Raw genomic sequence first — 18729 nt, 5'->3', positions numbered from 1 at the left:
GGTCTTGCTTTGCTGCACTGGAGTTACTCTCCTTTCAGGAATGTGGTGGGTAGAAACCTCATAGGGCTGCTGGGAAGTTTAGAGAAAAACGACGGGAAACAGCAAGAAAAGGGCATTCTTCCCTGGAGTCAGGCACAGCTCCTGGTGCTGGAGGGTCAGCATGTGGCATTTGTGAAGTGTTGGGCTCAGAGTCCATTCTTAGTGGTCAGGCTAATACCTACCCACTGGAAGACAGGGTCCAAGTCATCCACAGAAGCGTAAGCAGACTTTGTTCCCCAGGGACACATAGTCTCTGTGGAGGATGAGACAGTCACACACATCTCCTTCCTGCTTTCTCACAGACTGGGGCTTCAAGTCCAGCTTTCCTCTACTGACCACAGTGCCTTCTAAACAAATCGCCTGACTGGTCTGGGGTACAGCAGTATAGGGGAGGGTGGAGATAGAGCATCAGGGCAAGTGCCTAGGCTGGTGCCTGGCACACTGTAAGGGGGCATTGTTATTGTTATTAAGAATCCACTCTGTGGTTGGAATGTCAGATTATGGAGGGGGACATATGGGCCAGCAGGGCTGGAAGATGAGCTGTTGGTACTAGAACAGCTGATTCAGAAGAGATCTGTGCAAGGGTGGGGAGGTGTGCATGTGGCTTGTTTAGAGTGAGTAGAAGTGGGTAAGGTGAAACCTGAAACGCAGGGATCAGCTCAGAGAATGCTGTTCCACCCCATGATAGATGGAGAGGTCTTTGTGTTGGTGGGGCAGGGGGTGAGGGTAGGGGATTTGGGGGCTGGTGCTGATGGGTCTCCGTCAGCTGACTTCTTTACATTGGCATCTCCCTCAAAGCCCAAGCAAGGGCTCCTGGGGAGAAGGACTAGCCTCTTCTCTACAGACCTGTTATGCGTCCTCCTACTGGGGATGTCTCTGTTGGTTGGTATCTGGGCTTCCCTGTCCAGTGTCCCTTCTTTCTCCATAATGAGGGGAAAGTTGGGACCAACACCAGGCCTTCACAGTCACCCAGGCCCACTTAGCAGGAAAGCAGTTAGGCTCAGCCATTAGAGCAGTGTGATGAGTGACCTTAGGCAATGTTGTTAACCTCTCTGGTCCTTAGTTTCTTCAGAAATGCACTTGGTGTAACAGTATTGCCAGGAGATGAGGCCATGATGGAAAGGGCCTGCAGTGGCACTGTGCTAAGGACATGCTAGGGCAGGATAATGCTGTGTGTTCCCGTCAGTGTTGGCAGAGTCAGCTGTGCATGTCACTGGCTCCTGGTTCCTAGTGAAGCAGACAAGAAGAGCAGACGGAGGAGGCATGTCCTTTTGGGCAGTCCTACAGAGTGTGGGGGACCCAAGCAGCACAGAGGGGCCTGTCTCAGGGCCTGCTTGACATGGATACAGTGAAACATGGGGCTGTGGGCAGTTTTTGCAAAGTGCAAGTAGCCTCGTCTTGTGAATATTAGAGGAGCTCACATTTACCGAGTGTTCACCATGCATTCTTTATGTGGCTGCCTCCTTTAGCCTCAGGAGCCCTATGAGGTGTGCACTCATCACCTTCACCTTGCAGAAGCAGAAGCCGAGCCTCAATATCTTCCCAGCTGTGGCTCCAAGACAGCCCCACAGTCTTCTGGTGGGCACTGCCTGCCCCTCCCTGAGCACCACTGGAATCCTGGGGCCCTGTTATTACAGGGATCTTGACTGGTCCCTAATCTAGTCTCTTCTCTAAATGGGGACCATAGTGGGACCCTCCAGTCCCATACACACTGACCTGGCTGCACTGATGAACCTGCCCAGGTGTGGGATTCAGGCAGGGAGGAAGCCTTAGCCTTGTGACCTGGCTTTCTGTCTCAGAACTGTGCTGACATTCCATAGAGGTGACAGTGTTGACAGGTATTTGGGGAATACCAGTTTTCCTTCCAATGTATTTGTCCCTGCTTATTCAAAAAGTGGTAAATATTTGATTGTCATCCTGGCTTATTTAAACAGAAAAAAATGTCAGTAGTCTAGAATTTTGGTACATTTCAAATATATTTTATTCAGTTTCTTTTTGTCTTAGAAAGAATATGAACCCTGCATGCAATGCTAATGGTTTCTGACATTTACATAGCATACAACAGCAGTACAATGTGGCATACACTGAAGGGGCAGTGTGTGCAGGGGCATTCTTAAGAGATATTTACAAGGAAAGGGCCCATGATTATCTTAGCTTTCAAAAGAGGGCTGCACTGAAGAATTATGCAGGAATTGCTTTAGTACTGCATGTTCCATTGTGGTGAGGGAAAGAAAGATGCTTTGAAAGTTCTCCCTCATCAATAGAATGTATCGGTAGCTCTATACTCTGTGTGTATTTGTATATATTTAAGTTTGCTCCTAAGGGTTTTGCTAACAATGTTAGGAACTTCATGTGCTTCTGAAGCATTAACTATTGAAGCAGTGAACTTTCACTGCTTCACCTTGGGGTGAAGAGAAGATCCAAACCATTCCTTAAGTACCGTTGGCTTTGCCATCCCAGGATCTTGGAAATGTTTCCTAGAGTGTGTAAAAATTAACCAGGGGGAGGAAGCAGTCAAACTCGAGTTCATAAAATAACAGACGCAAAGAGATATGCTCTTACTTGCCCAGTGACTGAGGCCACTGCGGAGTCCCCCCTGAGGCCACTGTGACTGACCCAGAAGAGCCCGTGGCAGCTGTGCCGCGGTGCCAGGACCTCTGAGCGGAAGCTTCCTGCTCTAGGAATGAATCAACACTACTATGAAATGTCTCAACCAAGCTCCCTGTTCCTCCTAGGTGCTTATAAAGCTCAGGTGTATAGTAATGTCTGGACAAATACAAAAAAGCATTTTTTACAAAGGAAAGGCATGAGTTTCCAGCTTTTCAGTAAAAGCAGCCTGTGATGAAATCTGGAGCGCAAGAGAGATGGGTCTCACATCTGGAAGCCTTTTGCACACAACTATAAAATGTAAAAAGTGACCCTTGGTAAAAAGTGCTTTGTAACAATATATAATTTGTGTCTTATGCCTGTGAGAAAGAAAGGTTTTTTGTGTGTTTAATCTGCAAAGTCCTTTGCTGTCTCCCAACGTGTATGATGCTTTCCCATCTGGGGTTTTTCATCCTATTCTTCGTAGACCCTGGGAAAAAAACACACCCATGTAAGTGGCTCAGGACATGATTTGGGCAGTGCACAGGCTTATGGTTTCTCTCCTTCATTCTTGTCTTCAGCAGTGCCCCTCCCAGGACTGCAGGAGCCTGGGAGAAGTGGGGAACATCTCAAAGCATCACAAGGACCACAAAAGCTCACCTGAATCTGGCTTTGACTTTCTAAACAGCCTCCACCTCTGTAGTCATTATATCCTCAAAACTCTATGAAGCAAACCCCCTCTGTATATGAGGAACCTGAGGCACAAGAGTCTCATTGATACTGAATGTCAATGGTGGGAAGGAGATCTGTCTCCAGCATGGGCAGAGGTGGGGAGATTGCGAGCGGGGGGGGGGGGGGGGGGGGGGGGGAGGGAGCATCTCCTCCCTCAATTTAGGCTTGTGATTTTCTTTGTATTTTGCCCAAAGAATGTCTATCCTCTGGAAAAACAGCAGTTGTAGAGACAGTTGCCTTAAGACTGAAGAGGGTATAGTGGGGCTGGGGCTGTCTTGCAGGCCTGTGGCTCAAGGTCACATCCTCTGGTAGTTAACAGGCCTGTGTGCATTCACAAGCTGACTTTCCCCCTCACCTCCCAAGATATCTCTAAGTATTTTAATCCCTTCTCTTCTGCTCCTTGGCTGCTGTGGAGTTGCACTTCACAGACAACCCATTGCTCCTTCTGCCTATTTCCTGATTTCTGAGTAAGACCATCTAATTGTACATGAAATCAAATTCCTGCTGTTGCTGTTGCTGCCAGTGGCAGCTGGAAGAGCTCTGGGCCCTGAGGTGCTTGGCACTCTCTAGTCTGGACCCCAGGTGCTGGGCTGGCCCACTGTCCTCTCCTTCTTCTATCCTAGGTTTAGCATATTCTCTCTCTCTCTCCCACTCTCCCCTCCCCCTCCCTTGTCCCTCCCCTCCCCCTCCCCCTCTCCCTCTCCCTCTTTCTCTCCCTCTTTCTTTCTCTTTCTCCAAAGGGCTTCAAGATAGTTCCCTTATATCCATTCTACATTTATGGAGACATTTTCAACCCTTTACAGGGGGAGGGGAGGTGGGAAGGACAAGGGAATGCCCCCTTCCTCTTCCAAGATACCTCAGTATTCCAAGAAAGGGATGAACTTATTTTATAATGAAGTGACGGAGTTCTGGGAATAGAAGTGCCCTCACTGCTGTCATCATTGGAATTTGCAGAAATAAGAAGGTCAGGGCTGCATGGATCCATGCCTGCCTCCTCTTCATCAAAGCTGTGGCCTAGGTGGAGGGGTGAGGGGTAAGTACCCCTATAAAAAGGCCTGAGTATCTCCCAGCAGTCCAGCGAAGATGTTCACAACCCTTCCATGAACTGGCACTGAGGTTAGCCTCTTTACACTTTTGATGACACAGGGCCTGGAGCATTACAGTGGATGAGACAATGCTGCTTTTGCCACGTGAGCTGCCCTGATCAGAAAGAGGGCTTCATTCCCATTAGACTTGTAGAAAATAATATCTCACTCTCATCATTTTCTATTTCAAGCAACTGCAGATCAGGCAGTTTTGGAGACAGCTCAAAAGATTCAGGTACTGGGATTATACCCAAGTTTCAACTATAGGGGAGCTGTTCATAGGCTGAGCTTAATGTAGAAGGGGTAGCACAGGGACCAGAGGTAGGGAGGGAGAAGGTGACTGGGAAGCCTGGCTTTCTTCCTTGTGCTCCTGAGATGTCACTCCCCATCCACACTTAGCCTTGGTTTCCTTCTCTGCTGAATGAGGTGCTGGCACCAGCTCCTGGGAAACTCAGCTGTGCACGTGAGCATGCACGTGTGTGTGTGTGTGTGTGTATGTGTGTGTGTGTGTGTGTGTCCATGGCTGTGCAGATACAGGTGTAAACAGTCTCTGAGTGTGCAAGGACAGGTGTGCTCCAGGACAGGCTCACCTTTATGTGGTATAGGAGAAACCAGGAACTTGCCTCCCCTCTGAGGCCAGACATAGGACCCCAGGAGATCAGAGCTGTGAAACCCTATCTTCTATTTATAGGGAAACAGAACCCAGAGGGGTAGGGGTCTGGTTCAGGGCTTAGGTGGTCTGGCTACTGCTGCCCCTAAGGTTAAGAATAGATCTGATTTTAAAGGGTCAAACCCAAGGTCTCCCTGCACCTGCATGGGAAGGAGTTTATCAGTTTTCTGGGCATCATGGGAGAATCTATTGTTGGCAGGGAGTCATTCTTATCATCTTGTGGTTGTACCTACAGTTTTATAATGAATAAACCCAGCCACTTAAGTGGTCATGTTTCACCCCATAAGAATCACAGAGAGAACTGTGCCAGGTGCTCACTCAGCCTTGGACAGAGGCAAACCCAGAGTCATATAACTTTAAGTTATTTAAATAAGGAGAGGAATTAAGACTGTAACATAAAATTTAAAATGAAACAAACGTTAGTTCATAAAAGGATACATTTTTCATGCTTATAACTGTCTAAGACAGCAATAGCCTACTTTAAGTGGTTAGTTCCTCATTCTTGGGGGTATGTAAGCAGTGTCTGGGTATCTGCATACTGTGGTTATTGTGATGGGTGTTCACCCATTAAACATGGCTAGAGGACCTACAAGGTGTCCAGGATCTGGGTCTGGGGATGAGGGGGAGGAAGGTGAGGCATACCTGCGCTTCTCATTCCAGGCATTGTACCACTTGATGAATCTCTTGGTGCTCTGCAGCTTGGGGTGCAGGCAGTGCTCCTGACCCCGGTATCTGGACACGCTTTTGGTGGTGATGCTGAAATGGAGTAGGATAGGGTAGAGGATTGAGGAACCTGAATGATAGCCCCTTAGTGTGGCCTGTGGGTTGCCCTGGCCTGTCCCAATCAGGGCACTGAGAGACTGTGGCCTCCTCCCTCATTTCAAGGGAACCTACCTATATGTTCACTCCTTGGCTGGCTCTCTGGAAGATTTGGGTTGTCCTCTTAATCTTTGACTCCATATCTACTGAGTGATCGGCTTTCACTTTTCCCCCTGGAGCTCTCAGAGTCTGGGATAGTGTCTCCCCACCCTCCAACTCCCTCCACCCCCACCTGCAAGCAGGGTATTGTCTACAGGGCTCAAACCTTCCATGGACAATAGCTCCTAAGAACCTGAGGTTTAGAGGTGGAGGGTGCTAATGCCTCAAGGTATGCATGGCAAGGCCTCTTTCCTTGGGTTTGAGTTACTCCACAGCAGGGCTTGGACATGCTCTGCACACACTGTGGTCTCCATCTGATTCTTCAAACCCCAGTTCTCCCCAACCCTCTGCAGATTATCTCAGGACTGTTGATCCTGACGCTAAGTCTTGTTGGCCTTGAAGCCCATTGTTGTTCCTGAGCTTGAAGTCCCAGCTGCCTCACCCTTGGGCAGAAAAGTAAGACCTCTCTTCAGACCTCTATTAGCCAGTAGAGAAGCAGGTGGCATTGTATAGATGGTAGGGCTTGGGTCTGAATCCCAGGTCTGTCTGTGGGATCTTGGGTAACCTTTCTGATTCCAGTTTGCTTATCTGTAAAATGGGTGTAATAGTAGGACCTACCTCTTAGGATTATTGGGATGACTAAAGGACATAATCTATGCAAAGTGTCTAGCACCTGGTAGATGCACAATGAATAGTTATTGTTATTAGTAATTGTCATGCAAGATGAGAAAGAAGCCTTAGTACAGGAGCTTCAGCCTGGAGTGGGAGGCAAGACTGCTGCCCAGAACTGCTATGCCCCTCTCAGCCAGGGCTGGGCCATGGTGGCAGGAGTTAGGAGGAAGCTTCTGGGAGGAAGAATGCTGTTCAAGAATTAGGGACCACCTATGGGATATGGAAAAGTGGAAGGTGAGAAGTGAGGATGTCACTCCCTGAGAGATCACAGCAAGAACAAGGTATGGGGAGGACTCAGATGCTGGGGAATCGGGGGTGGTGTGGGAAGGAGAGGTGGCTGGGGGTCCAAGTGGGAAGAGCAGGAAGGGAGGGAGAGAGGTCAGCTAATTCCTGCAGATCCCCAAAGATAAAGGTTAGGGCTTATATGCTAAGTTCTAGAAGGGATCAGAGTCTCTATGAACTGAGTCTCTAATTGACGGGCGAGGAAGTTGAATCTTGCCACCAGAATGAGGGCAGAGTATTTGTGGGCCAGCTGTTTTCTCCCAGCTCATGTGCTCTGAGTTTCCATGCCCGCCCCCCCCCCCCACAACTGCATAAGCATCCTGGGGGCAGAGATGGGTCTTCCACTGATGCTGGATGACTGGGCCCTGACTTCACTGGCCCTCTTTATGAGGGGCCTGTCGCTCCCCAGGTCTTGTGCCTCCTTTAATGTCTGGAGCATGGAGCCAGGCTTCAGAGTGGAATCTGGTCATTCTCCTCCCCTGTGGTACTCTACCACTCTGCAGGAATTTAGCTCCTGCATTGCCTGCAATGTTGCTCTTTTACTTGCAGTAAAAGGACATGGCAAAGCCTGAGAAAAATCCCTTTTCAGGTCAGTGTGCAGGCGCAGAATTCCAAGTCTGGAGACCTGAAGGTTGGGGAGCAGGAGAGTATGCTCAGCCCTCAACCACAGGTTCAAATGCTCTGTCACAATACTGGGACTATGAAAATTGGTTGTGGGGTGAAGACATGAGGATTTCTGCCCCCAGCAATTACTCAGAAATTCTGGGTCCTGTGTCCCTCTCCTCAGTGGTTCTAGGGTGCCGAGGGTTTTGGCAAGAAGTCAATGGACATATGACACAGATTGGTCTTTCTAGAATCTGGACTTTCCTGGACCCTTCTCAGTGCAAGGACTCCCACTTACAAAGCAGGCAGCATCCCTCCCCTGCCATCAGAGAGTTCTGGGTAACTCAGGGTGAGCTGGAAAACTTGCTTTTGTTCAGCCTGTGTGGCTGAAAATCTGGTTTGGCAAAAAGTACTGGCCCTTCGTCTGATCTAGAGAATCTTAGAGGCTTGAGGGAAGTGGACCTCCAGCCCTTCAGGGATAGGGGTTGTTCTGGGTGTGGAACAGAGGCTTAGGAGAGCGTGACTGCATGTGGATCTCATGAGGCTCCTACAAGTTTTCACAAGGCTGCATACAGCCATCTCATGCACTTGCCTGTCAGTTTCCTCTCTATTCTCAAAAGTTTAGCCAGGAAAAAGAACAGGCCTAATGACTAGTGTTCTGTCCTTTCAAGATGTCATTGTACCTCACACCCTGCTTCTCCTCCCCTGAAAGGTCTCAGCAACTGGACTTGGAGCACTTTTCAGCACTTTGAGGACTGCAAACTTAATTTGCAATGTCCCTATCATTTTTCAGTCCTCAAGCTGTGAACTGAAGGGCTTCAGCTCCTGTGATCTCTGGCCCCCACAAAAAGAATTTTCTGGCTGTTTTTCTGGACCTGGCTCCATAAAGGAAGGGGCAAGGCAAAAGGGGCAGGGGCAAGAGGTTAATTTAAGTGTCCAGGAAGAAGGCAGTGGGGTTCAGCCCAGGCCATTGGTTCTCAGAATTCCTCTACCTTCAGCCCCACTCTGCAGCCTCCAGGTAGCAGTGGGGATTGGGGACTGCCTTTGCAGACTGTGGCCTTTGGGCCAGTGGGGCCAGTGGTGGAAGGTACTTGCCCAGACTGAGAATAGTGTGTGTCCTGTTTCTGGGGTGGGGAAGAGGGGCCAGTGGTCCGTGGCAGATATTTATTTGGTAGCTGCTTTGCCAACAGCTCCCTTCCTGGCCAAAAGCATATTGATGGGGAAACAGTGGTGCTGGCCTCAAGTGGTTAACTGGGAAGGCAGAGGAGCAAAGAGACTCAGTGTTCTCTCTGCCCCAGTTTCAAAGATATTTCCCACATCCCCACCAAGCAGAGCTCCAACCACGTGGCACATTAACCCCAGCAGATCCCTCCACACAGGCTCAGGAACCTACAGGAGTCCAGCTGGAGAAGGAAGAGTGAGGGACCATTCTCAAAATGAAATTGCTAGAAGCTGAAAACCGGCCATGGATGGTCCCCTGATTGGAAAAAGGCTCTGAAAGGAGGTTCTGAGGACTTAGGACAATGTTTACTTTAATCCTCTCTCCAGTAATAGGAAGGCAGCACACCTCACAGTCTGGGTGCAAATTCAATAGTTCTGGGTGTACTTTGAGTGCTTGCAAGCTGGGTGTTATTCTAAGTTGGCACGCGGGAGTCATTTAACCCTTCATCACCCTAGAAAGCTGGGCAGTGAAAACACAGGGCTACCCATTTGAATCCTAGCAAGGGTGAACTGGGAGAGGCTGTTCCCGGAGTACAGGACAGTGACCCTCTTTCGAAACTCTCTTCCAGACTGTTGCACCAGCGCCCTAAGGACTGACTCACTGGGCAATTACAAAGGCTCTGCCAAGGCCCTGCCAAAGGTGGAGAGATGTTTGTTAGCCTGACCCAGCCCCACGCTATGCCCCTGCACCAGGTTAAGAGCGGCACACACAAGCTTGGAGTGGGAACTCACATAACCATCTTCTCCTCGCAGTGCGGGTACTTTGGCTTCATCTCCAGCTTCTTCACGTCGCTGTAGCGGATTTTGGGCCCCTTCCGGGAGCACTTGCATTTGGACCCTGCGAAAGAGTGCCCAGAGGCCGCTCAGTTGAGGGCAGGGTCTCTTACCCTTCTACGCACTCGGTGCCCAACTCAGAACCCTGGATCTCACCAAACCTAGCATTTGGCGCTTGGGTTCCCCAGAATGGGACAGAAGGACGACAAAGGACCTTCTGGGCACTCACCGTCCACTCCCGCGGCACACAGAGCCAGAAGCAGCAGGAGCAGAGCAGCGGTCAGGAGCCTCATGCTGGCCAGAGGGGCACGGCGCTCGCGGTGCGGGAGCAGGGACAAGGGGAGGGCGCCCGCCCTTCCGTGCAGTAGCCGGGAGACACTGCCGGCTGCGCTCTTCTCTGTGCCCGGAGAGCGACTCCCGGCTCCTCTCGGCTCCTCTAGCTCCACTGCGCGCCCGTCGGTGGGTGCCTCCTTCACTGAGCTCGCTCTGGGCTCGGCGTTCCTTCCACAGCCTCCCTCCTCCCGCCCAGGCCTCTTTTAAATCCGCTCTTGCCCTCGCGGAGAGTGAGCTCATTAATATGCAGAACCATTCGGTGACTCACTGAGATTTCTTAACTCAGTGGGGGGAGGAGACCATCTTAGCCCGCCCACCCCAAACCTCATCCAGCGGCACATACTCCCAGCCATGAACACACGCGTATTCGCACAGTTAATCCGCTACCCGCGCTCCCACACACTCCTGCACACACTTGCACACCCAAACTCCAGCACGTGCACACACAGCCAGTGCCCTGGCTCCACTGGACAGTTGAGAGGCTGCTTAAGGGCACTGCTTTTCTGGTTTGCTTAGTTCCCTCTGGACAGACTGATCTGCTCTTTTGAGCAAATGGGAGACCCAGGCCTGTGGCCCAGATCTTCTGAGAAGAATTGACAGGGTTTGGGGGCAGGTGCCAGGTGTGAGTACCAGTGGGCCTGACACCTAGGGTGTGAGCAGTCCCTGTTGGGCCAGCAGCCATGGTGGCCAGAGCAGAAGGCCTGGTTGGGGGGAGGTTGCCATAGGTTGGTTGTACAGCAGCAAAACCATCACCTGTGGTCACTGGAGCTGGCTCAAAGAGTATGTCTGTGGGAGGTTTGATCACTCTTAGAGGAAGGCTTCCTAAAGTGGGTATATGGCCCCTGGCTGTGTCAGCTGTCTGCGGGTGGGGAGAACCAGGCAGAGGTTCCTCACTGTTATACCATTCTTACAAAGCCATGCAGAGGCCAAGTAGGGAGATATGACAGTGATAATCATCTGGATGGAGTCCATGTTCCAGACATCGTGCCAGGTTGTGTGGTGCATTGGTAGGGGACCAGGGATAGCGACAGAAGTTCCTGTTGCACTACTCAACAGTGCAAGTGAGTTCACCACTATTGGCCTTCCTTTCATTCTGGCAAGTACAAGTAGTCACAGTACTTATCATAGGGCAGCTGTGAGAGCTACTTAAGATCAGACATATAAAGTGTTTAACAGAATGCCCAGCCAGTAGTTGGTACTCAGGAAATTTTACTTATTGATATCATTATTATATAGGTATATATTTTCTTTTGCTTCTTACAAGTCCCCTTTCAAGTTGGTATTTTAATTATTTGACAGGCATGGAAGCAGGCTCAGAGAGAAGAAATAACTTTTTAAGATCACACAGTCAGGAAGTAGGTGGCTAGGCCGGGAGGGACCCTAGTATACTAGTATGTGACTGCAGAACTGGTGTTGTCCCTGGGCCACCCAACCTCCCTCAGGCATTTGGTGAAATACTTCTTCGATAGACCCAGCAACGGGATGGAGCTTCTTAGGCTTCGAGGGTCCCGGGGCTTGCATCTCAGGCAAAAGCTGGCGCCAGGGCAGAAGCTGCCAGGCTCTTCCAGTTCACACAGCTCTGTGCTCTTAGCCCAGCAGCTTCCTGGGGGCAAAAGTGCCCAGAGGAGATCCTGGGGGGATGGTATGGAATAGACAGGCTGATGAGGGGCAGAGTGGGAAGAATCTGTGTTGTCTCTCAGTTGGGAGCTTTGGCTTCCTTGTGGGGAAGCTGAGCCGTAAAGAGCCAGCAGTGCCTGTGAGCTGGCTTCAGGCCATATCCTGAGTCCTATGCAAGCAGTTGTGTACCTATACTTAAAGCAAGGCCAACAACTGGACACTTGGATTATGTAGAGGTTAAGTGCAAGGGACTTATTTTTGGCATTTATATTAATTTTTAAAAAATATTTTTAGTGAATTTTAGAGAGAGAGGGAGAGAGAGAAAGAGAGAGAGAGAGAATGCTCACAGGAGAAAGAAACATTGATGTGAGAGAGAAACATCAATTTCTACCTCCTGCACGCCCCCTACCAGGGATTGAGCCTGCAACCTGGTCATGTACCCTGACTGGGAATCAAACAACCAACCTTTCAGTGCATGGGACAACGCCCAACCAACTGTGGCAGGGCCATTTATGTTAATTTCTGAAATTTAAAATTATTTTTTCTTAACACAAAACCAGCACGTTTGTGATCAGAAAACACACACACACACACACACACACACACACACACACACACACATATCACTTACACCTACTCAGCAATCTACACCAAGATGCTACAGTGTTATCTTTTCAAACCCTTCTCTCTTTGCTTGTATGCTTGTACACAAATGAGATCAATGGATGTCCTGTTTAATAATATGCTTAATAATCAACCCTGTTTAATAGTCAGTCCTGTTTAATAATCAACCCTGTCACTGTATCATCAGCATTGTTCCACATGACTAGTTTCGCTTCTACAATATCTCTCTTTTAAAAAAAAATATATATTTTTATTGATTTCAGAGAGGAAAGGAGAGGGAGAGAGAGATAGAAATATCAATGATGAGAGAGAATCATTGATCAGCTTCCTCCTACAGGCCCCCTACTGGGAATCAAGCCCCCAACCCAGGCTTGTGCCCTTGACTGGAATCGAACCTGGGACCCTTCAGTCCACAGGCCAATGCTCTATACACTGAGCAAAACCAGCTTGGGTTACAATATCTCTTTTAATGATAATCATTTGAGGTCATATAGTGTAATGGCTAAACATTTTTTGTCTGGAGTCAGACTGCCTGAGTGCGAATCCTACCTACTATCTGTGTGATCTTGGCTTATGACTTAACTCTTTTGGGTATTTATTTTCTCATCTGTGAGATGGGGATATAATAGTACCTACAGCATTGGGAGGATTAAATGAGATGGTGCATGTGAAGCATGTAACTTGGTCCCCAGCAGAGTAAATGTTCAATAAGTGCTGATTATTGTTATTACTGTTATTTTAGATACAGCACATTCCATTGTACAGATGTTCCATAATTACCTTAATTACTCTCTGCTGGACATTGGAATTGTTTTCAAGGATATTTTTTTGCAAGCAGTGCTGTGTAACAAAAATTTTTGGAGCTCAATTTTAGGGTAGCCCTTTAAAATTGGATTATGTCTCAGAAATAGAATTATGCTTGTTTTAAGGCTTTTAATGCAAATTGCCCTCCCCAAAATTATTTTTATTTTAAAAAATAATTTTTTAGCTACCAAGCTTTGGCAGAGCATGTGAAATATGATTTTTTGTTTGTTTCAAGAATATGCTTATTAATTAAGTGGGATCTAACAGCACCGGGGATCATGGGCATGGAGCTTTTATAGGGAAAAGTAGTTGGCCCTAAAAATATGGACCAATGTTTCCCAACTTCCCAGGCTAGACGAGGTCAGACATTTCAATATTTTGTTCCCACTGTATTCCTTAGTCTATGTATGCTCATCTTTGGTTTGCAAAATACAACCATCATGTCTTTACAAACAGAGCTCACCCCTGTTTGTGTGAGCAGTTCTGGATCCATGGGTACAAAAGAGGATGGAGGGCCTTTGCTGCCAATGGGTCTGTGAGTGATGCTGCTCAACCCAGAGAGTGAGGGAGGCTTGACCCCTGACATGCCTTCAGGGTGCAGACTCTCCACTGAGCTTCACCTGGGGCCTTTGAGTAGATCAAGGAGGCAGGGTGAGGTGGACATGGGTGAGGCAGTTCTTTGCACAGTGGCACTGCCCAATTCAGGGGGATCTCTGTGGTGTAGTGAAGGAGCACACACATGCTCTGCCCTCTGGAGTATATATTCTGGTGTGTGTGTGTGTGTGTGTGTGTGTGTGTGTGTGTGTGTGTGCAGCTATTTATAATCATGCTGGTTCTCTAGGGGAGGTGGGGGGAGAGATGGAAGGAAGTAGACCACAGTGAGATCCTGTGCTCTAAAGACCTGTCTGGCCCTTTCACCTCTCATATGTGTGGCACCCCAAAATACCTGCTTCCAATGGTAGTGCATCCACTAGCTGTGAGTCCAAGCCTGGTGGGCACTCCTCTCTCTCTCCAGCTCATTCTTTTCTGGAGGGCTGTGTGCTTCTCTCCCAATGTTGCCCCCAACCTGTGGAACCCGGCAGCCAGCTGCCTTCTCTTTGCTGGTTCTCCTTTAGAACAGTCCTGTCTACTGACCCCTCTCAGGGTCTTGCTCTGAGGTGGAGGGAGAGGCAGGGCTAAGGTTCCCTGAGGACAACAACTGGTTTTGATCTTTACACTTGGAATGTTTAGAAAGCCTCAGCTATCAAGCCCAGAGGAAATGGCACAGGGGATAGTTGGGTGAAGTTGAATTAGGCTCCAGGTAGCCTTGTGGGAGCAGAAGGGCATCGTGAATTCCCCCCAACATGGAAAAAAATGACTGCAGCAAATACGACAGACCAATTAGCTTTTATTCTGCCACTTATTCATTCAGCACCACCTCATGGCAGACAAACATCTATACTATGTTAAGAACTCAAGCAAAGATATTTTCAAAGAAGGCCCTAACATATATGAGGTGTACCGGTTAATAATGCGGATTTTTTTTAATAGATGGAGTTACACATATGTTGATATATATGTGATTTGATATGTATGCTATTTTGTTGTATTGACAACAAGCTTCAAGACTTCATATGTCAAATTTGCTGGAGGTGTTAACATCATAGATATTTTTACACTTAAAAATGTCAAATTTCGTGCCAAAAAAAAGAGCATTTGTGGGAAGTTTTAATTCATTATTTTGAAGAAAAGTCTTGCTGAATACTTCAGGAAACTTATGGTGAACATGCTCCATCTCAAGATACTTGTGAACGCTGGTTTAAACGCTTTAAAAGTGATGATTTCGATGTGAAAGACAAAGAACATCCAGGTCAACCGAAAAAGTTTGAAGACCAACAATTACAAGCATTATTGGATGAAGATGCGTGTCAAACTCAAAAACAACTTGCAGAAAGATTAAACGTTGCTCAGCAAACAATTTTCAATCATTTACAAGCAATGGGAAAGATTTTAAAGGAAGGAAAATGGGTGCCACATAACTGAACAAAAGACAAATGGAAAACCGAAAAGTCATTAGTAAAATGTTGCTTCAACGGCACGAAAGAAAGTCTTTTTTGCATCAAATTGCGACTGGCAATGAAAAGTGGATTTATTTTGAGAATCCCAAATGCACAAAATCATGGGTTGATCCAGGACAACCATCAACATCGACTGCAAGGACAAATTGCTTCGGAAAAAAAGACCATGCTCTGCATTTGGTGGGATCAGGAAGGTGTGGTGTATTATGAGCTTCTAAAACCAGGTGAAACAGTTAATACTGATCGCTACCAACAATAAATAATCAATTTGAACCTTGCTTTGATCGTGAAACAACCAGAATGTTCTAGAAGACACAGCAAAGTAATTTTGCTTCATAATAAGGCACCATCACACACTTCAAAACCAGTTAAAGACACATTAAAAGATCTTGCCTGGGAAGTATTAACCCTCCCGCTGTATTCACCAGACCTTGCTCCTTCAGATTACCACCTGTTTCGATCGATGGCACACGCACTTTCTGAGCAGCACTTCAAAACATACGAAGAAGTGGAAAATTGGGTCTCTGAATGGTTTGCCTCAAAACAAGAAAAGTTCTATTGGGATGGTATCCACAAATTACCTGAAAAATGGGGAAATGTGTAGCTAGCGATGGACATTACTTTGAATAAAGCACTTTTGATGTTTCTCTTGAAATTATCGTATTTTCTTTGCTTACAAAATCTGCTATTATTAACCAGTACACCTAGTAAGTGAGCAAAGGACAGCAAAAGACAATTCAGGGGAAAAATAGAAAACCAGTCATTAACCAATTCATGAAAGAATGTGCATCCTCATTAGCAATCAAGAAAAAAGCACATTAATGCTGCAGTATCATGGCATTTTGGTTTGGGTCCTATTCAATAATGAAATATTTATTTTAAATATTAACATCCAAAGCTAACATTTATTTTAAATATTAACATCCAAAGTAAAAGGAGGAAGGGCCACTTAAGCAACACTGGTGGGACTATGAAGTGATACAAGATTTTAGGAAATCATACTTATAGTATGTAGCCAGAATGTTTGAAATAAATAAGTTCACCCCATTAATCTAGTTAAGAAAACCTATTAAAACAGTTGACAAGGAATATGCAAAGATATTCCTTATTAAAGTGTTAACCTAAGTGCCCAACAATGGGGGATTGGTTTAGTAAGCAATGAAAACTCTAGTGAAATATACTGGTATGAAGACTCATGATTACAAAGCCTGTAGAATTCCATGGAGTAAATGCTTATTCAATAAGTAGACAACACAAAGTTGTGTAAACACTGTGATTGCAAGTATGTAAAGCAGCAACCGCTATATAAAGGATGGCTAAGAAAGAGATACAAACATCATTCTCTTTGAGTGGTAGGGCTTAGGGCATCTTTTAAAAGCTTCTCTCCTTGCTTACCAATTTATCTGAATATCCTATATAATAAAACCCTAATATGCAAATCCACCGAACAGCAGAACAACCGGTGGAACGACTGGTTGCTATGATGTGCACTGCCCCCCCACACCCCCCCTCCCCAGAGGGAGGTGACCAGGTGGTGATTTGGGGTGGGACTGGCGGCGGCGATGGGGGGTGGGGTGGGGGAGGTGGGGCCGGCCAGCGGGTGGTGCTAGCCTGCCAGCCAAGGTGGGTGCCAGTGGGGGGGGGGGGCCCTCCCCCACCCATCGCCCCGCCTGCCGGTCACCCCATAGATAGGCCCTGATCTCCAGCCAGGCCTAGGGACCTACCCTATATATTGGGAATAGTCTCTTAGATTTAAAAATTAAAACCTGGCAAGGCTCCTCTAACACGGAAAAAATAGGATAATGCAGCGATAACATGCATGGACTCTGGCTTGCACATTTTGTGGTCATCCCTGATTCTGACACTTAAAACTGTGTGACAAAGTCAATTACTTAACTTCTCTCTGCTTCAGTTTTTCCACCCATAATGTAGGGAAAATGGTACTACTGCCGCAGAAGGATCATGTTATGTACTACTTTTTATAATCAGGGCAAAAAAATGTAGCTGCCCATACAACAGCAAGATGCCTTTCACCTTTATGAAAAGTATGGTCACTGGTGTATGCAGCATACTGGATTGCGAGAGGGATGTCTGACTGCCAGCTTAGGCCCGACATCCCCCGAGGGGTCCTGGATTGCTAGAGGGTGCAGGCTGGGCTGAGGCACCCCCCTACTCCCCGTGCATGAATTTTGTGCACCAGGCCTCTAGTTCTCACTATAAAAGGAACTCAGGAGCATTCAGTTTAAATAGTGAGGCCTGAGGCAGCCTTAACTCCTTTTGGCTGACCCCCATGATGGGTGATAGACATGTCTGCCCTGTAGTTGGCACCACAGAAGAGTCCTCAGTGGTGCTGGTGAGCCATGGTGAGGGCCCAGGCTCCATCTTCACAGCTTTCCACACTTGCTTGGCACCACAGCTTACTGGCCCATCATGGCAGGCCTCACCCTGTCTCATCCTTCCTGGCCTCCTCCCTCCCCCGGCCCCACCAAGCCCTGTCTCCTGACATGGGCCCCAGGTGCTGCCCCTTTCCAGCCTGCACTGCTACAGACTCTCACACCTCTCCAGCCACACCCTCTATTCTTCAGTTCCTTGAAAGCTCTGACTCAAGGGTTTGCTGGCTGCCTATTCTGCCCTAACGATTTCCCCTTGTCCCTTGATCAGGCTGGTTGCTGCTTTACCTTCTGAATCTCTACAGGGAAGCCTTTCTTGACCTTGTACACCTGCCACCTCCCCTCCCCTATCCTTGTCCGGTTTGGGAGAGGCCCCTGCTCTTTGTTGTCTGTGATCCATAGCCCTATTTTCTCTTTAGTACCATTCCTCACACATGCAAAGGCTCATTCAAGGTCTTCCCTATCAGCCCATGAGCTCCAAGGGGCTTGTTTACTCCAGTGCACCAACAGGAGTCCAGGGCCTGGCACACAGCAGGTGCTCAATAATGAATGAGTGAATTAATGTGGATCACAATTACTACAGTCTAGTGAGTTATGGAGTCAGACTTCCTGGCTTAGAATCCTAGTATACTATTCTGTGACTCTGATTCCTCATCTGTCAAAAGGGAATAATAACAAGGGGATCATGGTGAGGATTATGAACTAATACAGAACAAACAATGTAGCACAGTATCTTGGCACATAGCAAGTGCTCTATAAATGTCCATTCTTGTTTTATTTTACTACTAGAGGCCCGGTGCATGAAATTTGTGCACGGGCGGGTGGCGGTCACCTCAGCGCAGCCTGCACCCTCTCCAGTCTGGGACTTTTCGGGGGATTGGGCCTAACCCAGCAGTCTGACATCCCTCTCACAATCCTGGACTGCTGGCTCCTGATCGCTCACCCCCCTGCCGGCCTGGTCATAGGCAGCCATCTTGTGAGGGTGTGAGGGTTAATTTGCATATTATCTCTTTATTATATAGGATTACTATTATTAAATCTCCTAGATTTTCTCATCTGTGGATTTGCTTGGCTAATTCCTTTTTTTTTTTGTTTTTTTTTGTTAATCTTCAACCAAGGATATTTTTCCATTGGTTTTTAGAGAGAGTGGAAGGGAGGGGGAAAGACAGAGAGAGAGAAACATCTATGTGAGAGAAGACACATTGATTGGTTGCCTCCCACATGTGCCTGGACCAGGCCGAGGATCAAACCTTCAACCCAGGTACGTGTTCTTGACCGGGAATCGAACCCAGGACCCTTCAGTCCATGGGCTGACACTCTAT

General features: G+C 47.7%; 1 protein-coding gene across 1 annotated transcript; it reads right to left on the bottom strand.

Moving 5' to 3' along the window:
* Positions 1 to 1996: 1996 nt before the first annotated feature.
* On the bottom strand, positions 1997 to 10354 carry CXCL14 (C-X-C motif chemokine ligand 14). Its single transcript, XM_080673877.1, has 4 exons — positions 9812 to 10354; positions 9541 to 9646; positions 5755 to 5868; positions 1997 to 3115 (listed from the first exon to the last, which is right to left on the bottom strand). The coding sequence occupies exons 1-4, from the start codon at positions 9873 to 9875 to the stop codon at positions 3100 to 3102; spliced, it is 300 nt and encodes a 99-aa protein (XP_080530003.1). The 5' UTR covers positions 9876 to 10354; the 3' UTR covers positions 1997 to 3099.
* Between the last annotated feature and the right edge of the window lie 8375 nt (positions 10355 to 18729).

This window comes from Plecotus auritus (genome assembly GCF_963455305.1).
Source record: "Plecotus auritus genome assembly, chromosome: 6".
NCBI lineage: Eukaryota > Metazoa > Chordata > Mammalia > Chiroptera > Vespertilionidae > Plecotus > Plecotus auritus.
The sequence above is the reverse complement of the archived record's forward strand: the minus strand, read 5'-3'. Positions and strand labels throughout refer to the sequence as shown.

Coding starts and splice junctions, on each gene's coding strand:
- CXCL14 (XM_080673877.1), bottom strand. CDS start 9,875: ATGAGGCTCCTGACCGCTGCTCTGCTCCTGCTGCTTCTGGCTCTGTGT. Junction 9,647..9,811: donor GTGTGCCGCGGGAGTGGACG/GTGAGTGCCCAG, acceptor ACTCTTTCGCAG/GGTCCAAATGCAAGTGCTCC. Junction 5,869..9,540: donor TGCGAGGAGAAGATGGTTAT/GTGAGTTCCCAC, acceptor ACTCCATTTCAG/CATCACCACCAAAAGCGTGT.